The sequence below is a fragment of the Petromyzon marinus genome, chromosome 8 (genome assembly GCF_048934315.1).
Source record: "Petromyzon marinus isolate PM22_M1 ecotype Great Lakes invasive population chromosome 8, UKy_Petmar_22M1.pri1.0, whole genome shotgun sequence".
Classification (NCBI taxonomy): Eukaryota; Metazoa; Chordata; class Hyperoartia; order Petromyzontiformes; family Petromyzontidae; genus Petromyzon; species Petromyzon marinus.
In genome coordinates this window covers 8,344,201-8,365,650 of record NC_133674.1, presented here as the reverse complement: position 1 = coordinate 8,365,650, position 21,450 = coordinate 8,344,201, and the positions used below count along the sequence as shown (strand labels likewise).

Sequence of the window (21,450 nt, the reverse complement as noted above, 5' to 3'; positions counted from 1 at the left end):
GTTGCTCCCTCTCCATGTGGAGTTTTGCTCGCTCAGTGGACCTGTTCTCATGGTGGTGGGCGCCGTCGCCGGCTAACGGGAACCGAGACCTCTTCCCCCCCCCCCCCCCCCCCCCGAGCGCTCGCCGAGGCTCGGTCGGAAGCCCGGGGGGCTGGCAAAGGTGGTGGCTCTGATGGAGCCAGCTGTAATCACAGCACCTAGTAACCTGAGAATTACTTTCACTCTTGGCACGGCGCGTTTCCCTCATAATTGTAACGTGGTTTTTTTTCGGGCTACTTTTGTTCGCATCGCATGCGGATTCATTGATTCGTTCACTGTTTCACGTTTGTGGTAAAGGTCCCTTCATTTTCTTTTCCTCTGCTAGTTCACGTGATTATTTTTTTGCGTGGGGTACCTCTGAGTGGGCTATCTCTGAGTGGAGTATCTCTGAGTGGAGTATCTCTGAGTGGGCTATCTCTGAGTGGAGTATCTCTGAGTGGAGTATCTCTGAGTGGGCTATCTCTGAGTGGGCTATCTCTGAGTGGAGTATCTCTGAGTGGGGTATCTCTGAGTGGGCTATCTCTGAGTGGAGTATCTCTGAGTGGGGTATCTCTGAGTGGGCTATCTCTAAGTGGGCTATCTCTGAGTGGGCTATCTCTGAGTGGGCTATCTCTGAGTGGGGTATCTCTGAGTGGGGTATCTCTGAGTGGAGTATCTCTGAGTGGGCTATCTCTGAGTGGAGTATCTCTGAGTGGGGTATCTCTGAGTGGAGTATCTCTGAGTGGGCTATCTCTGAGTGGGGTAACTCTGAGTGGGCTATCTCTGAGTGGGGTATCTCTGAGTGGGGTATCTCTGAGTGGGGTATCTCTGAGTGGAGCATCTCTGAGTGGGCTATCTCTGAGTGGGCTATCTCTGAGTGGGATATCTCTGAGTGGAGTATCTCTGAGTGGAGTATCTCTGAGTGGAGTATCTCTGAGTGAGGTATCTCTGAGTGGGCTATCTCTGAGTGGGCTATCTCTGAGTGGGGTATCTCTGAGTGGGCTATCTCTGAGTGGAGTATTTCTGAGTGGAGTATCTCTGAGTGGGGTATTTCTGAGTGGGGTATCTCTGAGTGGGCTATCTCTGAGTGGAGTATCACTGAGTGGGCTATCTCTGAGTGGGGTATCTCTGAGTGGGGTATCTCTGAGTGGGCTATCTCTGAGTGGAGTATCTCTGAGTGGGGTATCTCTGAGTGGGCTATCTCTGAGTGAGGTATCTCTGAGTGGAGTATCTCTGAGTGGAGTATCTCTGAGTGGGGTATCTCTGAGTGGGGTATCTCTGAGTGGGGTATCTCTGAGTGGGCTATCTCTGAGTGAGGTATCTCTGAGTGGAGTATCTCTGAGTGGGCTATCTCTGAGTGGAGTATCTCTGAGTGGGGTATTTCTGAGTGGGCTTTCTCTGAGTGGAGTATCACTGAGTGGGCTATCTCTGAGTGGGGTATCTCTGAGTGGGGTATCTCTGAGTGGGCTATCTCTGAGTGGAGTATCTCTGAGTGGGGTATCTCTGAGTGGGGTATCTCTGAGTGGGCTATCTCTGAGTGGGGTATCTCTGAGTGGGATATCTCTGAGTGGGGTATCTCTGAGTGGAGTATCTCTGAGTGGGCTATCTCTGAGTGGAGTATCTCTGAGTGGGCTATCTCTGAGTGGGGTATCTCTGAGTGGGCTATCTCTGAGTGGAGTATCACTGAGTGGGCTATCTCTGAGTGGAGTATCTCTGAGTGGGCTATCTCTGAGTGGGGTATCTCTGAGTGGGGTATCTCTGAGTGGGCTATCTCTGAGTGGAGTATCTCTGAGTGGGGTATCTCTGAGTGGGCTATCTCTGAGTGAGGTATCTCTGGTATGCGAGCGCTAAACTTGGCGACGAATCGACGAACAACAGCGCGTGACGTCCCAAAGCAAGCGAGAGCCAAACGTGTAAAATCGCCACGCGAATATGTATCAAGTTTGGGCGGCACCCTGTCGTTCAGTGTTTTCTCCACTCCGGTCCTCGCGACAACCATCCGTGACAAAGAGCTTCATAGGTCACCAGCTTCCACCAGTCTAAATGAAGATTCTGATGTTCATTCCGTCTGCCTTTTTGCTATTAACAATCGTTTCTGCGGGACAACATTGTGGACTGCAGAGGGCGGTGCAGCGAAAATGATTTGTTGTACTGTGCTTCTATGTTCCTATATCTATGTTTCCACACCTTCAACTTAGACTGACCAACAGAGTGAAATTCACAGTCAAATAAGTCCCCCATGACCAGCACGGCATGGGGAGGCATTCATCCCGCAGTGGATTGAAAACAAAGTCTGCACATGTGGTGTCGTTTATTGTCATATGTAAATGAAGCCACGACACACCTGCCAACCCACCTGATGGTTGTTAATGAACGGGAAGCTTTACCGTGTGGGGTCGCCACAACGCAGGTTGAGATACACCACGGTGGGTTCAGGCGGGGGGTGGGGGGGGGGGTTGAGAATCTCACTTGTGTCTCCGCTTATTTATTTTTCACTTCCAGCCACGCATCAGGTGTAATCGTTTGAACGTGCCTCACGGTGTTTGCGCATTAAACGATCGTGGTTATGGTCCGCAGTGATGTTGTGTAATATTAAAGTCACGAGAGAAATGTTTGCAGGGGAAGTGTTATGAGTGTCGAGTCTCATCATCACACCCCGCTGTACCACTGCCCCCCCCCCCGCCTCCCAAGAACCCTGAGAATATCCGTGGGTTTGGGTTCAACGGCGCTCGTCCCTACTGCGTAACGACATCAATGACAAGCTGTTCCCTTCCCTCGGTCGCTCGAGTTTGTTTTTGTTAATCATTTTAATTAACCCCTTAACGAGTTTTCACGGCGTCATTCCGCGCTAGCTGTCGAATGATCAGTGCGGCGTGGTTTAAAAATAGAGACGTTTCTCAAAGCCCCTTTGTGTCAGAGGTGATAAGTTTGTTTGAAATATTGGCTTCTTAATAGACGAGCGCAGGCGCTTGGCCGCTCGCCAGCTTCTAGTGCCATGCATAAATATAGCAGCGGAGAAAGGGAGACAGCAGTAACATGAGGCTCGCGCTTGGCGCTGCACAGAAGCGCGTTTTGCAGGCTTCCGGTAAAGCGATAGCCACCGGAGGAGATCCAGGAGCGTGTGCCGAGAGCCGCGGACTTTCGGTGCACAAGTTTTCTTTAATTGCCGCCCAATTAGGAAAGCTGGCATGGGCGGCGGTGATGCGTGGCCGGGGCGAGGGGGCGGGGGGAAGCCCAAGGGCCTCACAACTGCTCAGGACCAATTTAGTAGCGGCTGGATTAGAGGGGGTTTTTTTTTAAGGAGGCGAAATAAAATATAAATAAGTTGTTGGACGAAAAGTAACGGCGGAAGTAACCGAAGATATTGCTGCTCGTACAGTTGTGTTTATTCCTGTGTAGAGGGTGTAAATGTAATGACCGAGTGGGAATTTTGGGCCATTGCGAGTCATGTCACCAGTGGTTCGACAGAGGAGAGGTGCCGCTCCCTTCAAGCGAGTCCGATTTTACTAACGGCGGCGTTGAAGTTATCGCTCCTCCCTAGGATTCTGCCAAATACACCGGGTCCAAGAGGTGAAATAATGAAGACAAATCTTGACTCAAAGGTTTCGTGGCCGCAGGAATTCATATCCTTTGGGTCTTTCGGTGCGTGGCTTTGCCGCAGACCCAAGAATAGAATGAAGACAAATCAAAAGGGAGACGCACAACTGAGAACCAGCGACAATGCTCGCCCAGAAAATCGATTCTTCATGGGAACTTGGGCAGGAAGGAGTCATGGGGGGGGGGGGGGGGGCGTGGTCTGGCACGCGACCCCGGCAAGCTGCGTTGGCTCCACAGTATCGTGTCCATTTCTAACACGCAGTAGGGCGACGTCACGTGACATGCGGGGTGCGATGGCAGGACTGAGCTGTCACAATCGTGCCTCTTGTTATCTCTAAGCAGTCTTTTGCGTGCAATTTATTAGTCGCGGTGTTTTTGGCTTGGGGTGTTGGTTGGATTGTGTTTTTTTTTTTTGGGGGGGGGGGGTGGTGGGTGGTGGGGGTGGGGGATGGGGGCGCAGTACCGGCGGGGAGAGGGAGGACCCGGCGAGGCATCGGATCCGTCTCGCTGCCTGAGCCGTGCTGAGCATGCCGAAGAGCGCGCGAGGCACCGGACCGAAAACGCTCGCTCCCAGCCGGCCCAGCCGCGACATGTGCCGCGCACGATTTGATCTGTCAGCACAATTAATGCCCGGCGCTAGCGAGACGCCGCGGAGAGGGGGGGAGGGCGTGGGCCGGGAGTGGGGGGGGGGCAGTCCGGCGGCTGGTGCTGCTGCTGCTGCTGCCGCTGATGCAGTTTGTCGAAGGCCGGCGAGGAATTCCTTTGTTGTGCGAGTGGTCACTGAAACCAGAGAGCCCTGCCAGACACACGGCTCCGAGTTGGGCAGGCGGGGGAGCGGGCATGGGCGGGGGGGGGGCAGGGGGGAGGGGCCGTGAGAGTCGCTGGGCACGGAGTGGGCACGACCCGTTCTGCTCTCGTCCATACAACTGTCCCCGGCCACTCGGGGAATCAAAAAGATTTTTCTTTGCCCTGAGCTGCGAAGCCACGGGTGAGAAAGCACAAGATTGTAAAATCAAACTCGCCACGTTTGTCATCAACCTTGCTGGTTGGCACAGCAAGCTGTAAGCTCGGCGAGTCGTGGCTACGAATAATATCAGGGCTGAGTGATACCTGAACCGTCCCTTGCCCCAATCCACCCTCCACCAATCCCACACTGACCAGTGTGGTGAAGAATGGTCAAACAACCCACGTGACTGACAAAGTATACAGATGTCTCTGAGTGGATATGTAAATGGCTGTTAATGATCATTATTATTATTGTTTAAATGGTCTGTGTTATCATAAATAAAGGTTGATATCATTGTGAATGTCGCAGCGTCTAACCGTGCGCTCTTCTGTGTGTGCGTGTGTTTTGCAGGGAAGCCGGTAAGTGGAGCGACTGACATCCGCCCCTCCTCGTCCCCACCCCCCCCCCCCGGCCGTGCATCGCTTTCACTGCTGCACAGAACCACGAAGCAGACCACGGCCACACGCAGAAGAGTTGTGAAGTGCAGCAGCAGACACAGCAGCCCCGAGCGCCGTCGTGGAAGCGCATCACACCGCAGTGTGTGCAGCGGCACTATAGCGAAGCACAGCAGGTCGCACGGCATACACAGCAAACGGTTATCATCATAGCAGAACGCAGCGCGTGCAGGGCAGCAGTGAAGTGCCGCAAACGGAGGTCGCAGCAAAGCTGCCCCGCGCGGCACAAAGAGCTTCGCCTGCGTACCTGTTCCCTATCCAAAAAGAAACTTGACACATTAACACGTTGATAAGATGCCTCGTTTATTTTTGACGCTCATTTCTTTTGCTTTCAACCTTTCGCAGGGTTCTCCCGGAAGAGATGGTTTTCCGGTAAATCGCACAACTACCTTGCCTCCCTCATTCCCTACGCACCTCGGCTCACTTCACCTCCCGTTTCCTTCCCCTCCTGCCCCCTGTGTGTTTTCTTTCTCTTCAAAGCGCATCCCTCGCGTCAATTGCGCTCGCGTCCTCTCTTCACGCACTCTCCACTCCGCGCACGTCCGTGCCAGGCGACCGGACGAGCTCTGTGCGCCCCTCTCTGATGACATCCCATCCTGTCCTCTAGCGCTTTCTTCTGCAGTGCGTGCTCGCTGCGAGACGCCACGAATTGCTCGCCGAATCCTTTCGCTCTCTCCCCGCGTCTCCCGTCCGCACGCTGAAGTAATGCATCTCAGTCGCGAGTTTCCCTAATGAAGGAGCGGGGGTGGGGGTGTGGGGGGGGGTGGGTGAGTTGTTGTACTGGGTGGAAATAACGACGGGAGACTGGCACGTCTAAAGATGCTGAGGAAGATGAGGAGCGGGGTGGGGTGGGGGGTGTGTGTGCGTGAGATGGTGCTGCTCAGTCGCTTTTGAGAGAGGCGATGCTCAGAGCGGATTCCAGCTCTGACGACGGTGAGAAATCACCGCGGCGATCGGCGGAAACAATTGTGCTGCAGCGTGACGTGTTCAGGCGGGTTTCACGAGCGAGTTGTAAATGCGCACGCCGTGGAGTTCACCCATCGCCGCAGCGCCGGTTCCGTCAGCCCCTCGGCACGTGACGGTGAGTCCGCGGTTCGGGGGGGAGCTGGACGTGCGAGCACCTGTCGGTCGAACTTCTCACAAATTACCGCCGAGCCATCGCGCAGGGGTGCCGAGGCCCGCGGGACCGACCCAACCAGCTCGTCCCTGTCGGCCGTTGTTCGGTGTCCGTGGCAAGCAAAAAAAAACAAAAAAAAACAACAAAAAAAACCCAGCACCTCACAGCGGCCGCCTCGGCCGTCCGCGGACAGTTCAAGTTGTTTTCAGCCATCGGCTTTGTGGACGGAGCCGGCGGAGGTGTCGGTACCCCGCCCCCCCCCCCCCCAACGCGGACCCCCCACCCCCCATCCCACCCCCCGTGAGTTGAGAGTTCGCTGACGTTGGCCGCGGTGGCTGGATCGCTCCCTCCCCCCCTGTGTAGGGCAGCAAAGGGAGCCCCGGCTTCGCGGGACCCCCGGTGAGTGCCCCTGTGACGTGCGCCGCTTTCCCGCAACTTACCAACAAACCCCCCCGCCCCCCGGCAGAAGCACCCGCGGCTCTCACTCTCTCTCTAGCAAATGATCGTTTACACACAGCACAGGAAATCCCAGCATGCAACATTGCCCTGCAACAGATAAATATATAATGGACGAATATTTTTGGCTATGGCCCTCACTTTGAGGTAGCAGTGCACAAGACGTTCGCCGTTTGTGAATGTTCGTCCTGCAAGTCAGTGGTGAGCTTTTCTCCGCTGTGCTTCTATACCACTGCCGAGTGTAACATCTAGGTTTTTGTCGGAGTGATACATCTCTTTGCGCGAATGCGTGCATGGATTTGTTTCATAGTTCCCGCAAACGTAAAGAAAAGCCTATTTTTAAACCATGGGCCTTGTGAACAGGCATTGGCTTCTTTCTCTTCTTAAAAAAAAACGATCTTATCCTGTGCTGAAAATTCTCTGTTTTAAACTGAGGCGGTAGGTCAAGGGTCAGCTCGCACCATGCACTTCATCTTCCGGAAGTGACCTAGGAGTGAAGCGAGTTTCACCGTTGTGAAATCGGTGCTTCTGTGGGGTCCGGTGGTCCTTGCTTGTAATGAACGTGATACTGCCAGCTTTAATTGTGCTGCCAATGTGCCATCCCTGCTAAACTCAGGCAGAGCTGAGCCTCGCAGGTGGCGGTACCAGTTAATGTTGCGACCCGCCGGCTGCATTTGTTATTAATTTTCGCTCTCACCCCAAGCAGCTAAATGCTTTGGTCCACCTGGTAAACGAGCATTGAAATGTCTCTCTATAAAATTGTATTAACGTAAGCATGAGCGCATTCTAATTGAACCGTGTCGCGAACATGGGTACGCTGTTTCTGCTATGTTAACATTATTAATTTTATTCGAGTAACGGTTGGCAAATGAGCTTAATTCTAACACCGTTGAACCATTTCCCAGGGTAATTGTGTTACGACTTCGTATATATTAATTTCTCCACCTGAGCTTTCGACCCTGGCTTTTTTTCAACATGGACGTAAATCTCAAAACTTGCTGATGGGCGCCTCCTCCACGCCGTGACCTCACTCTCCCCAGTGCCGACCCCACACCGACCTCTCATTAAAGGTCAGCGTAGAACATCGGGCCTATTACAGGCGTCGACGTAAATTTTGTTCCAAATTCCAGAGTGTCTCTCCCCCGCTCGAACAACTATTGGTTGGTGCTCATCTCCATCGGGAGGCCTCGGCCAATCGTAGAAATTCCAATTGTTGCGGGGGGGGGGGGGCAGCGTCTTTTTATTAGACGACCGCCGTTCACTGACCCATAAAGACCTGTTTGATCAACCACTAAGCAATATTGGAGCAATTCGACCATCGACCATTAATTCAACTCGCAACCTTCTGATCGGTAGTCGAGTGCTCTGAACCACAACATCAATTGGCTTGGTCCTAAATGTATACATATATTTTATGGGTTTTTTTTTTTACAAAACAAGGTTGCATGACGCAGATGAATGTTGCTGGCAATTACGGGCCACATCGGACCACTTGCAAACCACACGAACTAAATGAGCGTAATTTAGCTGCGAGTGTTTTAATTTATTCATTCGCCTGCACCACGTGTGGCCTGTGGGAGTCGTTGCGAATCGAGTGACATTTTAATCTTGCCTCTACTTGCCGCACCTGCTGTGCGTTTATTGCTTTTCGATGTCGTGTGAGGTCACGGCCCGGGGAGGTCATAGTGGAGTCCAGGAGATAGGAGGCCCACGTTATGAGATACTGAGGCTCTTCCTCGCTGGTGTGTGACGCTGTCTGAAAAGCAATTTGTTTTCCTTATATTAACCAAGCTGGAATTAGTGCCGCATTTATTGGGAGGGGATACTTAAATTTGTCCTCAACAAACTCGCACACGAGTGAGAAGGGCCGGTCTGATGTCTGAGTGGTTGGGCACTGCAGATGATAATTTAACCTGAGAATCCTCAATTTATTTTGATTGGAACAGAGAATGGTAGAGTGTTCTACATAGAGAGCTCATGCCAACGTCACTGCCAGTTTCCTTGGATATATATATTTTTTACGTCACAATGTTCATCGTCGGCAAATCATTGCTGTAGGCAGCAGTGCCCAATTTGAGGCATCAGGCAGTGAGCTGGTGAGATGCGCGAGTGATAAATGTAGATGAGTGGGGAAGCGATTGAGCAAGTGGGTGAATGAATGAGCGAATCAGTTGATGAACAGGTGAATGTCTTGGACCTGTGGGCAAATCAGTGACCGACTTCTCAGAGAGACGGAATAGTCGGATTCTTAGCAGAGCGAATTGATGAGCGCAATTGACAGAATGAGCGAATGAGTAAACAAGTGACGGCGAGCAACTGGGAGACTGCATATAATATATACGCACGTGTGCGCGTCTATGAGTAGCTGAGAGAGTGTGAGATACGGCGAGAGTGTGACATGTGAAAGAGTGTGAGAGGAGAGGGAGCGTGAGAGGCAAGGGGAGTGTGCACAATAACAGTGGATTCGCTGAGAGGCTGGCAGGCTGGCGTGCGTGCACTAACGCGCTGTGTTTTGTGTGTCCCTCTCCCCCGCTGATGGCCTGACTTGCATGTGGCTGTGTCCTTCCCACCGCGCACAGGGGCACGTCGGACAAAAGGTGAGCACTCCCGGGGGTTCGCGGACAGTGGCCGGCAAAAGGCAGCCCCCTCGCCCAAACACTCGAAAGGGGCATCCCGGGAATGAGGCCAGGAATAAATAAAAAACTCATTTGTCAATTCACGATTGGATGAGTGAGGGCCTCCCCACGAAATCGTTTTGGCACGGAAAATTTGGCTCAATTTCTGCCTTGCGAATAATTTTTCGAGCAGATTAATTGAAACGAACGATGACGATGATGGAATTGATTCCTCTTGAAATTGCTTGCGTTGAGAGTCACATCGTTGGCAGTGATATCAGAGGCAGATGTATAAACCAAGCACACAAACAGCTCCTATTGTTGTGCAGATTCACACTTAGGCCACGTGACCTGGGTTGCCTGACACGAGTTCAGCATAAACGTTGCGTTACCGATATTAAAACACGCCTTTGCCGTGCCACCGCAGTGGTGTAACTCAAAGTCACTTGAAAGTAATTTGTTTTCCTCATGAGCGAAGCTTCAGACGTGTTTCCAACAGCCCAGGTCTCATACAGCCGAGACGTGTGGCCACAAGATCAGAGCCGTTGATTTCCTCCATCCCCTCTTCCTCTAAGTCACCACCCAAACTCTTAACGACAACCGCACGCGCCGCATCGGCATCTTTACACGTCGCCGCGCCGAGCTCGTCAATCTGAAGGCGTTGGAAGCACGTAGGCGGGGAATGGCCGATACGGTTACAGCGCACGTCTCCTCCCCGAGGGCTGGCCCGGTGCATGCGTGCCCAGACCAGGGCCTATCCCGACGGGGTAGCAGTCGCGCTCAAAAGCCGCCGCAGATCTCGTGCAGGAATTTGCGCGTTTGATGGAAGTTGGTCACACGTTCGGGAGACAGAGGGCGAGGGAGCGGCGAGAGCTCTGAGTGGCCCGCAAGGGGCTCGGGGCGCGGTGTGAATATCAGACCCGAGGCAGGCGAGTGTACGAGCTCGAGCGGGGGGCGGGGGTGGGAGGGGGGGGGGGAAACTGGAGGCTCTTGGAGGTGAGTGCGGCACCGCTCGGTTCCCCCAGACGCAGCCGTCTCTGCTACGAATTACCTAACCAACCCTCCACCCGCCCCCCCCCCCCACTGAAAAAAAAAATGCGCACGCGCGCCTGCCTGCCTGCCTGCCTGCCACGCTTTGAAGATGCCCTCCCGTGATGAATGCGGCCTGACGCGGGCGCGTTTAGCACGTCAAGTCGCATTCATCATAATAAACCATCAACACGGGGCTGCTGGCCGTGGACGGGGTGGGTGGGGTGTGGGGTGTCGGGGGGAGAGTTAGGCGAGGGGAGTTGAGGGGCGGTGGTGAGGGGTCGGGGAGGGTCGGAGAAACGGTGAACCCGCAGGTGCCGCACAGGGTTGGGGGTGGCTGGGGCCGAGGGGGGAGCCCCGCGGGACGCGGCTTTTGTGAGATTCGCGAGCGAGGCGTCGGCCGCCGCGGCCCAAAGTGAACACGGCCACAGCTCCCTGAGGTGAAAGTGAAATGACTTGGCCGGGATGGCCTCGCCGAGTCTCAAGCCTCCTTTGCAGGAGGGGATGTTTGGCCACCGCCTTTGACGAACGTTTCGTTTTCGGCGTGGGAGGGGGGTGACGCTCGGCGTTACCACCTCGTGGCCGCACGTCGAAGCCCTTACAGCTGGCAAGCCTTGGCAGTCACCAATGCAAGGACCAAGCAGGCTCAAATCTGCTTCGCTGCGAAGATTTGACACAATTGCAGGCACATTTTAGGGTGATTCGGTTATCAGGTGACCAAAGTTCTTGCTGGGGTTTTAATATCCCTGCGCGACACATTCGATTTGAAGCGCAAAACACCTGTGCGGTTACACCAGACCCGGTGGCAATGCGTATTTCCATCCATAGTTCTGCGTACACAATAGTGTTTGGTGTACACACTCCGTGCATACATTTACACTTGCAAATTACCAAGTGCATCATCGAGTATCGATGAGCTGCTAGCCCTCGCTGCGTTTTCTCTCTCATCATCACCCCTGGCCTCGTTAGCCAGGGAGCATGTCCTTTGAGAGGCTTCATTAAGATGCCATCCCTCACTGCGATTTTTTTTTTATTCTAAAACTGTCGATCATTCATGCACGACATCGGCATGTTCTGAATTATGACTCAATAACGACCACTGCCGAGTCTCGAGCGACTTTCAGCGCGACCCACTCCTGGGGCTCAATACTTGTACAGATGTAATTGGCAAATGAAAAAAAAAATCAGAAATGCGGCTTCAACAAAACCCATTCCTGACCGCGGCTCCCCCCTAGGGTTGCCCGACCGGTGGCAGCTCGCTCACGGCTCAACCTGCCCTTGCCTCTGCCCCCCCCCCCCCACCAACAACTCCACTCAGCCCCCCCCCCCCTTCACCCCCTTCCCCGCTAATCCCAGGTGCAGGCTTGGCTTGTGCCGTGGGGCAGCCCTATAGGTGGAGTGGCTTTTGAAGCTAGCCAGGCGCTCCAGCTGCAATTTCGCTCCGGTGCAGCAGCGCTATTGTTCGGCGCACGGCTACCGTGCGCTTGTGAGCGCGTGCACGCGTACGCTCGTGCTAGTGCGCGTGATTGCGTGTGTGTGTGTGCTTGTGTACACGGATGTCCAAACATTTTGGAATTACAACAACGTACACTATTGCTACCACGTGCTCGATGGCTGCAGTCAAAATTAATTGCTCTGTTTTGTTTAATAGTTGCCTTTATTAAATTTGGACCGCTTCAAGTTTTCACTTCGTTATACAGTTTGGCGGTAATGTTGCATTTTTCGCATATTTAATTACAGCTACTGCTTGAAGGGAAATGTGATTTGTTACAGCTACGTGCAATAGCTCAGAATGCACCGTATTATATACGTAGCAGTGTTATTAACAGCCGTGCATTACAAACGAAACACATACGCGCAATGCTTTAGCTTCGGGTGCTTTTGTTGCGACGCACCAGTCAGGTAGACATTCGGTGCTCACCCCACGGAGTCGCTGCGCTCGCACGGCGCCCGCTCAGCGGCGCCTGTGGGACGCGTGGCTAATGTCGCGTCGTGAGCTCTGAATCAGACGAGCACATCCAGGTCATTGAAAGATCCGATGTTAGAGCCGGCGATAGTTCGTCCACTGTGCCTGTGGGGCTGGCTCGGTGAGTTCCTCGCCACGGAACCACTGGCATGAGAACGTACGGTACTGTATGATGAGCTTCGTTCACACCGCACGTGGCCAACCGTGCAAAGCGAAGGTGTGGGGGAAGGACAACAAACGAAGCACAAAAAGCAGTGCTCACGAAATGAGTTTTCGATCTCGAGAAGCTTCCCACCTGCGCGCCAAATCGGCCGCATCTTTCAAAATCTGTCGGGGCGGTGCGTCCTGTCTTCCCGCTCCGGGATTTTGTTTAATTTCCCTAATTCTGGCTCGAGTGCCTGCGAACCCTGTGACAGATTCCTTCTCTCTAATTGCCCGTGATTTCGAGGAGGCTGTTTCTCCCCCCCCCCCCCCCTTCTCCCTTGGTAGCGTTAACCTGACATTGTCGGGCATATATCTCATACCCCGTCACGAAAAATCCCTCCGAAGCCGCCCGTTATCCAGCTGACGAAAAACAAATCAACGCCGCTCGACAATCTGCTTGGTGCTATGTCAACCCGTCCGATGCCTCGGCGCGATTGACTCGACGCCACGCTGTTCGCTGTCCTGTAATGAATAACGAGAGCAATTTATTTCACGTCGCCGGTTTATTCGCCCGTTTATTAAATCCAGCTGTCGCTGTTATTTTTTTTTGCTTTTTAATTTTTTTTTGAGTCGCGGGCGCCAAGCGTGACGGCCGCGTGCGGCGGCTTCGCACGGCGCTCGGTACTCGCTGGGCGCGTTGAGAGCGGTGCCACCAGAGCGTGGAAACGCTGACCGTGTCGCTCTGCTTGCAGGGGTCCCCTGGGGAGCCGGGGCTATCCATCATCGGACCCCGAGGACCCCCGGTGAGCATTCGCCATCCCCCCCCCCCACCACCCCCTAAACTGCAGCCGTTCTATATCCCCCCTCTTAGAAAAATAACAAAAATGATCAAATACAAACCAAATCTGATTCATGTCCAGCTCACAGGGCCATGACAGCAGTGTTCATCTCCTTTTGACAGACACGAATCGTTGGTGGAAACGACACATTGTTAAAACGGGGAAGAGTCACTCCATAGGAAAGATCGCTGTTGACCGCCTACAACGGCGGTATACGTTGTGTGGGCCACAGGGAGTATGTTGGGCTGAATCAACCCCCACGCCTCCTTGCAGGGATTTGACCTCGCAACCTTCTGATTGCGAGACATTCGCTCAAACAACAGCACCACCTGACGGGATATAACCCTGATATTCGTCGCATAATTTCAAATCCTCAAGGAGTCATGAATAATACCCTATGCAAGGACAAACCCTTTGAGATGTGAGGCAGGTCTATGTGAGTACTCAGTCTGTAAGTGGAAGCAGCATGGTCCATTCTAATACCTACTACTTATCCTCAAAACTGCCTCTTGACACACACACGTGCTTCCAGGTCAAATCTGCAGGGCCATCCGTAGCAATGGAGCCGCGCATTGTTTTCCAAGCCATGAGCACTTCTCTATGTGGTCGTGGTCGTGTCTGGAGCATGTGCTGAGGCAGGGGCCAGGGGCAGAGGGGTGGTAGCGGTGGCGGCAGTGGCTGGGCACGCGCGGGTAGAGATGGGACATCGGCCGAGGTGGGATGTGGGCGGGCTGCTGCAATTGGGAGCTCGCAAAGTGAGAGTGGAAAATGGAGCGGGAAGGAGCCCAGGATAATAGAATCCTGCAGATGAGAGCCAGCCACCTTGGCAAATGATAAATGTTCCAAGTTGGCAGATGATAAATGGCGCTTGCGGTCCCATAGATGTGGGTGCATAATAGCACGTCTCGGAGCAGCCAGCTGGCCGGCCTGTGGTGAGGCGGTGACTTCCTGAGGGGCTGAGCAGGAGGGATGGGCACAGGCCTGTGGATGGTTGCATTAAAACACCTAAAGCGTTGCATTTTCGTTTCCCGTTTTAAATAAATAAATGCGTAATGTGCCAATGCTTTGCTAGATTGAAGGCCCCCTTCCCCCCATGGTGCGTCAGTCATGGGGGGTTGTTTGACCGTGCTTTACCACGCTGGTCGTCAGGTGCAGGTTGGTGAAATAGGGGAGCCCCAGGCATTGGTTCAGATGTCACTCGCCACTGACAGGAGCCATGGTCGGAAATGAATTTCAGGTCGCGGGGTTTGTAGCGGAGTGCGCTAACCACTGCGCTACAGCTTCACCCACTCCCAGCACACACCCCCTCACACCATCCACTGAAGTCGTCCGCAGATGCTAATTCGACAGATTTTAAAGTTCGTGATTGTTTTAACGGGAGCTTTAAATTGGTTGCAGCGAAGTGCAGACCAAGGCTGAGGTTTAAATCATACAAATATGTGACGAATTAAAAATATTAATGAATAACCCAATTGATGCGGCTCATTTGTTAAAGTAGCCCTCCCAGTTGCGAGCACACGCATTTGATTTGCAGCCACGGTTGACTCAGGAAGGGCCTGATTTCGCTTTTAATATGTTCAAGGTTGCTGATAGATTTTTGAGTAGTGCAGCACGTGGCTAGTCGCCACGGGCTTACCAAGAAGTATACTGCATGTGGTGGGCTGGATGTGGTAATATTTATCGGGGCCACCAACCCAGAAAGACCCAGCTCAAATGAAGGCCATCATCATCGTCATCAACCATTTTAAAATCAGTGAAAAGAACACCAACAGTTGGAGAGTCAACAGCAATTGTCCGATATTTGTTCTGACCATACAATATTTTTTGTGTTTTGTTTGTTGTTCTTCCCCGCACCTCCGATCAGCATTGTTGGCTACTTCGTTCAACATGCATACATACGAACGTGGAATTACCACCGACCAACAAAGATTGGCACCGCCGCTGAAGGCATTTTTTCGTCGAATAAAAGAAAAACACCGACAGTGTCGGCGTGGGATGAGTGGGGGGCAGCACGAGTGACTCGGAGGTACATGCAGGAGAGGAAGATAAAACGGAAGGCCTTGTCAAATCTCTTCCAGCTGTAAGTGCGGCTGGCTCGCCCACTGTTCCCTCCTTCTGTCTATCTCCGACTTTTCGCAGTCAATTTGGCGCTCCGATCCACTTTGCGGGAAAATTTGGGAAAACCCAAAATGATGGCTGATGAAAGAATTTTCATCGCATCTTTCAACGGCAGTGCCACGAGCGTCTTGCGTTACGCAGAAACGATTGCCGTATATTCAATTACAAAAATAGCTCGTCAATTACTGTGGCAGCTCAAAGCGATTTCGGGTTTATTTTTCCGAGCCAAGTGCTCGCGTTTATGTCGTTTATTTTGTAGTCGCTGTCACGGTTGTCTCAAACGAGTTGTGATCCAGCGCTGACACCAGCACTGCATTGTTCGGTCTTTGGAAACATACGGAACACGTTATGCAAGAAATTGGGAAAAAGTCCAAATATTGTCAGGAATACATATTATTGTCGTAGGGAAGTAATATGTTTTTTTTACGTATTTAATGTTTTAGGATTGTGTTGTAAGTTGAACCGCGTATAACTTTACTTTCAACCATTTGTCAATCTACCGCTTGATGAGAGCCCTCCCCATGTATGTTGTTGAACTTATTTCGCACCGTACGTAGCCAACCGTGATAATCGGAGGTGCTGGGGAAGGACAAGAAAACTAAATACAAAAATCCATGTTGGTCGTGGGGGCTTCTTTAGCATTCTTCTCGAACGATGGTCCATGCGGGTTGGTGAATAATGAGCATACCCAGGGAGTGGTTCAAATATCATTTTGCTGCTGATGTTTATCTTTGGCCGAAAATCAAACAGGCTATACGCACAGCATACTACTTGTGTAGAAAAAAAGTCATCTGGACCAATGCCGTCGACGCCACCGCACCACACACAGACACCGCGATCACCGCAGTGACCGCGATAACCGATCAATCAATCCTCAGGGCACATAATCAGAGAATGATGTTGGGGTTTAGACAAAAATTTTAACATGAAAGGTAATCTCCCGCATTATACAGTGTAATATATATCGCTGCGGAACAATCAAGTTGGAATATTTTAGGTCCCGATGTTTGCCTTGAATTGTGCGACACTTGCGAGTTTGCAGTAGGCTCGTCCACGTTGCTATCTTCGCTCCAATGTGGCAGTGTTTTTTTTTTCTTACCAAATCATGCCACAAGTCTGGGAACAATTTATGGTCAGCACAAGATAGCTGTGCGTAATATTTGTTTGAAATTACCCTTTAAGGCTTCTGCAGACAAACGGGCTTTGTTTGGCGGTTGCTGCGTGCAAGCACGCTCAATATATACATTTGGTGGTTGCCTTTATGAGATGGGGACCGGCAGTGTTGTGGGTCTCTGTGGTCATATGGAATTATGCCGCGGAGTGAATGTATTTTTACAAGTATAAAGCGTTAGTTATTCCCTTAACATTGAGAATAATCAACTTTTCCAGCTGACAGCTCTTCAAAGTCCTGTTTTATTCTGTGGACAGTTGTGCATAGCGACCTGGACTTTTGCCAAAGTAAACACTGTCAAAGGTGTTAATTTGTGAATAATCTAAATCAAATTCTTCAATAACGTGAACAGTTTTACTGCAGGCTGCTTTTATGAGCACCTCTAGTCAACGGCGTGGCTCGGTGCTATCGAACGGTCACGGCAAAAGGATTTCTCAATTATGGAAACGAGCGTGGCGATGTCTGACAGAGTAGGGTTTCCCAGAATGCATGATTCAGTGGAAATGGCCGTGGATAACACAGCCAAACAAAGTCACGCGAACGATGCATCGCGGTAACTCGGTGCATCGGCAGGGCTTCAGCCCAGGATGTTTCACGTCTGCCAGACCTCGGCTGAGAGAGGGGACGTCTCTTCGCCGTGAGTTCATGCAGAGCACGAATAGCTCGCATACCTCCACTTATTGATCCTGTGCAGGCAAAGCCCCAGCACTTGCAGTGACTCACTCGGATCCTTTCATACTTAGTTAAAATTCATAATAATAATAATAATAAATCTCGTCAGTCGTTGCTCGCAGACAGGATCGTGCAAGCTGCTCGGGACTTGTCAGTTGTCGGAATTCCTTTTGGTCTGAGTTTCCCGCCGCCGCTGCCAGAGGAGACGCAGGGCAGGTGAAGCTCTTGGTAAATTGGCTTCAGAACGTTAATTTCCTGCAATTGCCCTCCCCCTTGCCCTCTCCTCCACCTCCTCCTCCACGTGCGTGTCCTGTTTAGATCTAGCTCCCCAAGGGTGGCCTGTCCACGAGGGTTTATCATTCGTGAGTTGCGATTGCTCTAGAAGTAACAGTGGCCCAGACAAGGATTGCTTTGGAGCAGATGGGCCTCTCACACTGGCCTCAACATCTTTGCTCATTCGGACATCTGCGCGTGGACGCACGCACGCCACGCACGCACGCACGCGTCCAGCATCGTGCACACACGCGTCCAGCATCGTGCACGCACGCGTCCAGCATCGTGCACGCACGCGTCCAGCATCGTGCACGCACGCGTCCAGCATCGTGCACGCACGCGTCCAGCATCGTGCACGCACGCGTCCAGCATCGTGCACACACGCGTCCAGCATCGTGCACGCACGCGTCCAGCATCGTGCACGCACGCATGGTCGCTTGAGCACAACGTGCACACACATGGGGCTCACGTCTAAACAAAACTTGAACCTGCAGCCGCAGCGCGTTTATTTTCACTCTCAGACAATCCCGTTTCCACATGATTATTAAAAATAAACGCCGCGGCGTAGTGGGGACCCGGCCGTGAGTGTTCCCATTTCGCGAAACGTCAGCCATTATCTTTGACGCATATTTGCGGGAGTTTGTTTTTGTAGCGTACAACAGCAAAATGATTTCACGTTGTGGACCTGCGGCGGCAGGGGGTGGGGGGTCAAACTGCCGCGAGAATTTCGACGGTGCAGCGTTTCAACCGCGCTCCTCGCCGCTAATGGCGATGAAGACAAATTCCTAGTTCCAAGTGTGGCCCCCGGTCGGCAGTTGTCTCTGCACTGCTTCAAATGTCTCCGCAAACGCGAACGGGAGTGCGAGGACCTCCGTGGACTCGAAAGAGTCCGAGGATGAAAGAAAACTCCCCGTTGTTTTAAGTCGGGTTGCTCTTTTGCTCCTCATTGCCCGAGTTAGGTGTTGTTCCGTAGAGTTCACTTTTGTTGTTGTTGTTGTTGTCGAGTTGATGAGCTCTAATCGTCGGCGGTGGCGGCCTGAAAAATCGTCCACCCAAGCGAGAGCGTTCTGGCACAGACGGTGACAGCCACACACAGGCAGGCCACTTGCCACCTGAGACTCACTTAGTGCTTAAGCACGAGCAATCACGGGTCTCACGAGGCGACCAGTCACAGCATCGGGCCCTCTAATCAGCAAGGTACAGAAGTCAATTTAATTTCTGCAATTTGGGGGTGGGAGTGAGGTGGTCGCCCATTAATTTAATTGCAATTAAAGAGCCCCAATTTGTCTTGAAACCTACCCCCTCGCCCGTGAACCCGCGACTCTATTTTCGGAATTGCCGCATTCGGTCTGTGGCCGTCGGATGTGTGCACGGCTCTGCGCGAGCTTGCCCCGGCGATCGCGCACGCGGGGTGGTGGTGGTGGTGGTGGGCTTTGGTGTGCGTGGCTTTTGAATGAAAGAGGTACGAAGAGAACGCTTTGGAAGGAAATTGGATTAGGTTACTAATGGCTTTCTGTGGTTAATGGGTTAATGGCTGTGAGGGGGGTGGGGGAGGAGGGAGGCATCCTTAAATTATTTTCGTTGCCTTAATACGTTAACGTGGAATGGCTGTTGTTTTTTTTTTATGCGTGTGTGTGTGTGCGAGGGGGCGCTGGGTAAAAACATGTCCCGCGGCCCCCTCTGAAGTTCTGTAATTCTGCTTGCGTGAGCCTTTTAATCGCTTGTTTGTTTGCATCCCCCCTACCCACCACCACCGCTCCTCACCCACGCCACCACCGCTCGCAGCTATAATTAATGCGGCGCTTATCGTAAGGTGTAATTGCTTTTGGTAAACATCGCCCGCTCGGTGCAATGCGCTCTTTTTTTTTCTTTTAAAAATGGCTCCACGTAAAGCTCGCCAGTTCGGGTTGAGCCGAAGGCGCGACGTCTCCCTGCGCCAAACGGGCATCGGGAATTTCGTCTCAGCTCTGCGTCGGCGCTGGTGGAATATTCCACATTCCCGTGGTGGTAGGGGCTTCGTTTATTTCGTTACACGGTGAACTCCGCCCCGGCTTGACTTCCCACAAAGCGTTGACCCATTTCGTAGTTGCGACCTCTGACAATGAATTGAGCTGGTGACCTTCCACTTGGGTCAGGCATCCTACCAGGCGTGGTGGCACCCAGCCAGATGACTGGTCTCGTGCTCAGGTGACAAACTACAGAACGCTGTCATCGTGTCCTTCAAGGCCACTTTGCAGTAGATGGTGCACTTTGGTAATTACCGTTATAAACGATCCAAGCAGCTATGAGAATGCGTTAACCTGGGTTCATAGCAGTAAGCTGCTGTACTCAGCCGCCCGATCATAATAATGCCCGTGTACAGTCGCTTTCCACTGCTGGATTAGAGCCTCCTCAACGCCATGCTGGTCGCGGGGGTTATTTGACCCGGCTGGTCAGTGCGTGTTGGCGAAGGTGGGGAGCGTAGACCTGGGAATATATAAGTACAGTACAACCATGGGTTGACCTGCACTGCCATGTGCTGGCACAGCAGCCTGTTTCGCATGGTGGTCGCCCGTACGGGCGCTGGACCACGGCTCCCTCGATGGTGCTGCTTGTCTTTCCTGGATCTGACAAGATTGGATTACGTTTTTTGGACGATTTGAACGTTGGCGCCAACGATAATAGTGATCACCGTAACAACAACATGACAGCATCGTCCGTTTTATTCATGTCGGACTCCACCAACAAGAGAACCAAGCAAAATAATCACAAATCCGATGGGAAAGAAGGTCCGGGATTGTTTACCGGGGTTCGGTCACCAGCTGCAGCGACGAATCGAGCCAAACGATGGCTTCTCCCTCCACTCGGAGGCGCTCGAGGTGAGGAGGAGGAGGGAGGGAGGAATAGACTGCAGCCTCTTCCATTTGGTGTGTATATATATACACACACAACGTTTGGTAGAAAGGAAGGAGAGACGACGGACAGCATTAACAACGGATTCAAAAGTGAGCCAAAGCGACAGAAACAGATAAGAAGACCGCGGATGAGACAGCAGCAGCGAGGCGAAATCAACGCGTTCAGAGGCCACGGCTGGACAACAGCGACTTTAGAAAAGAAATGAAAGGAAATGGCACGGAGGCCTTTGCCCAGCAGGTGGGAAACCGTCGGCCAACAACGACAAGAAGAGCCGAGTTAGAATGGAGCCTGGGCCACAATTACTAACGCAGCAGCTGGAGGCAGCAGAGCGAGTCAACTCCCCCGCTCGGTGTTGCATGGCCGCAACGCCGTGGGCTCCTTCCGACCGCGGGGGCTGTTCGTGTGCCCGCGCGCAACGCAGACGCAGAGAGAGAGACCCAAGCGAGCGCCAGCGATTCGTTCACTCCCGCGCGCCCCCCCCCCCCTCCTTGTGTTTTCTTGTTTTCGGATTTTTGCGAACGCACGTGTTCCAAATCACGCGTTAGATTTAGGAAGCGGCGAAAGGCGAGGATCGCTCACGGCCTGCCGTCTTCGCTGCACACTTAAAACCCCGCGTTTGTTTTGTTTTCCGTTGCGGGGGGGGGGGGGGGGCCTGTTCTACCGTGATCGGTTTTGCATGCTTTGCTCTGATAAGAAAAACTAAAAAAAGAGAAGTCCAAAGCTTCAGTTTAATCGAGTCAGGCTGCAGTCAAACACAATAAATAGATCAGAAGCAAATAAAAGCGCGCAGAGTTTGGACTCTGTGTGGGTTTGCATCCTGCTTGCTCAACCACACTTCTGACTGCAAAAACAAAACCGCCATCTTACATGTGGCTCTGCACTTAATTTGGTCGAATTCCATCTTTGTAAATTGAAAATAATGGATCGACCATCATGCGACAAACCGTACTTTTGCAGGAAGGTGGGTTCGGGAAAGTACTCCCCCCCCCCCCTCCTGCGTAAAGCCGCGGTCACTTACATCGACCTCAGAGGGTCCTTCTGTGATGTCCACATAGCGAGAGGTCCACATGGGAGTTTTT

At 52.5% G+C, this 21,450-nt stretch overlaps 1 protein-coding gene across 1 annotated transcript in view; it reads left to right on the top strand.

Moving 5' to 3' along the window:
- Positions 1-21,450, top strand: part of LOC116940189 (uncharacterized) — a 267,752-nt gene that overhangs the window by 134,634 nt on the left and 111,668 nt on the right. Inside the window, exons 4-9 of the mRNA XM_032949577.2 lie at positions 4,973-4,980; positions 5,422-5,448; positions 6,557-6,592; positions 7,690-7,719; positions 9,229-9,246; positions 13,156-13,206. Of these exons, the coding sequence (XP_032805468.1) occupies positions 4,973-4,980; positions 5,422-5,448; positions 6,557-6,592; positions 7,690-7,719; positions 9,229-9,246; positions 13,156-13,206 (170 nt within the window). The remainder of the gene's footprint in view (positions 1-4,972; positions 4,981-5,421; positions 5,449-6,556; positions 6,593-7,689; positions 7,720-9,228; positions 9,247-13,155; positions 13,207-21,450) is intronic.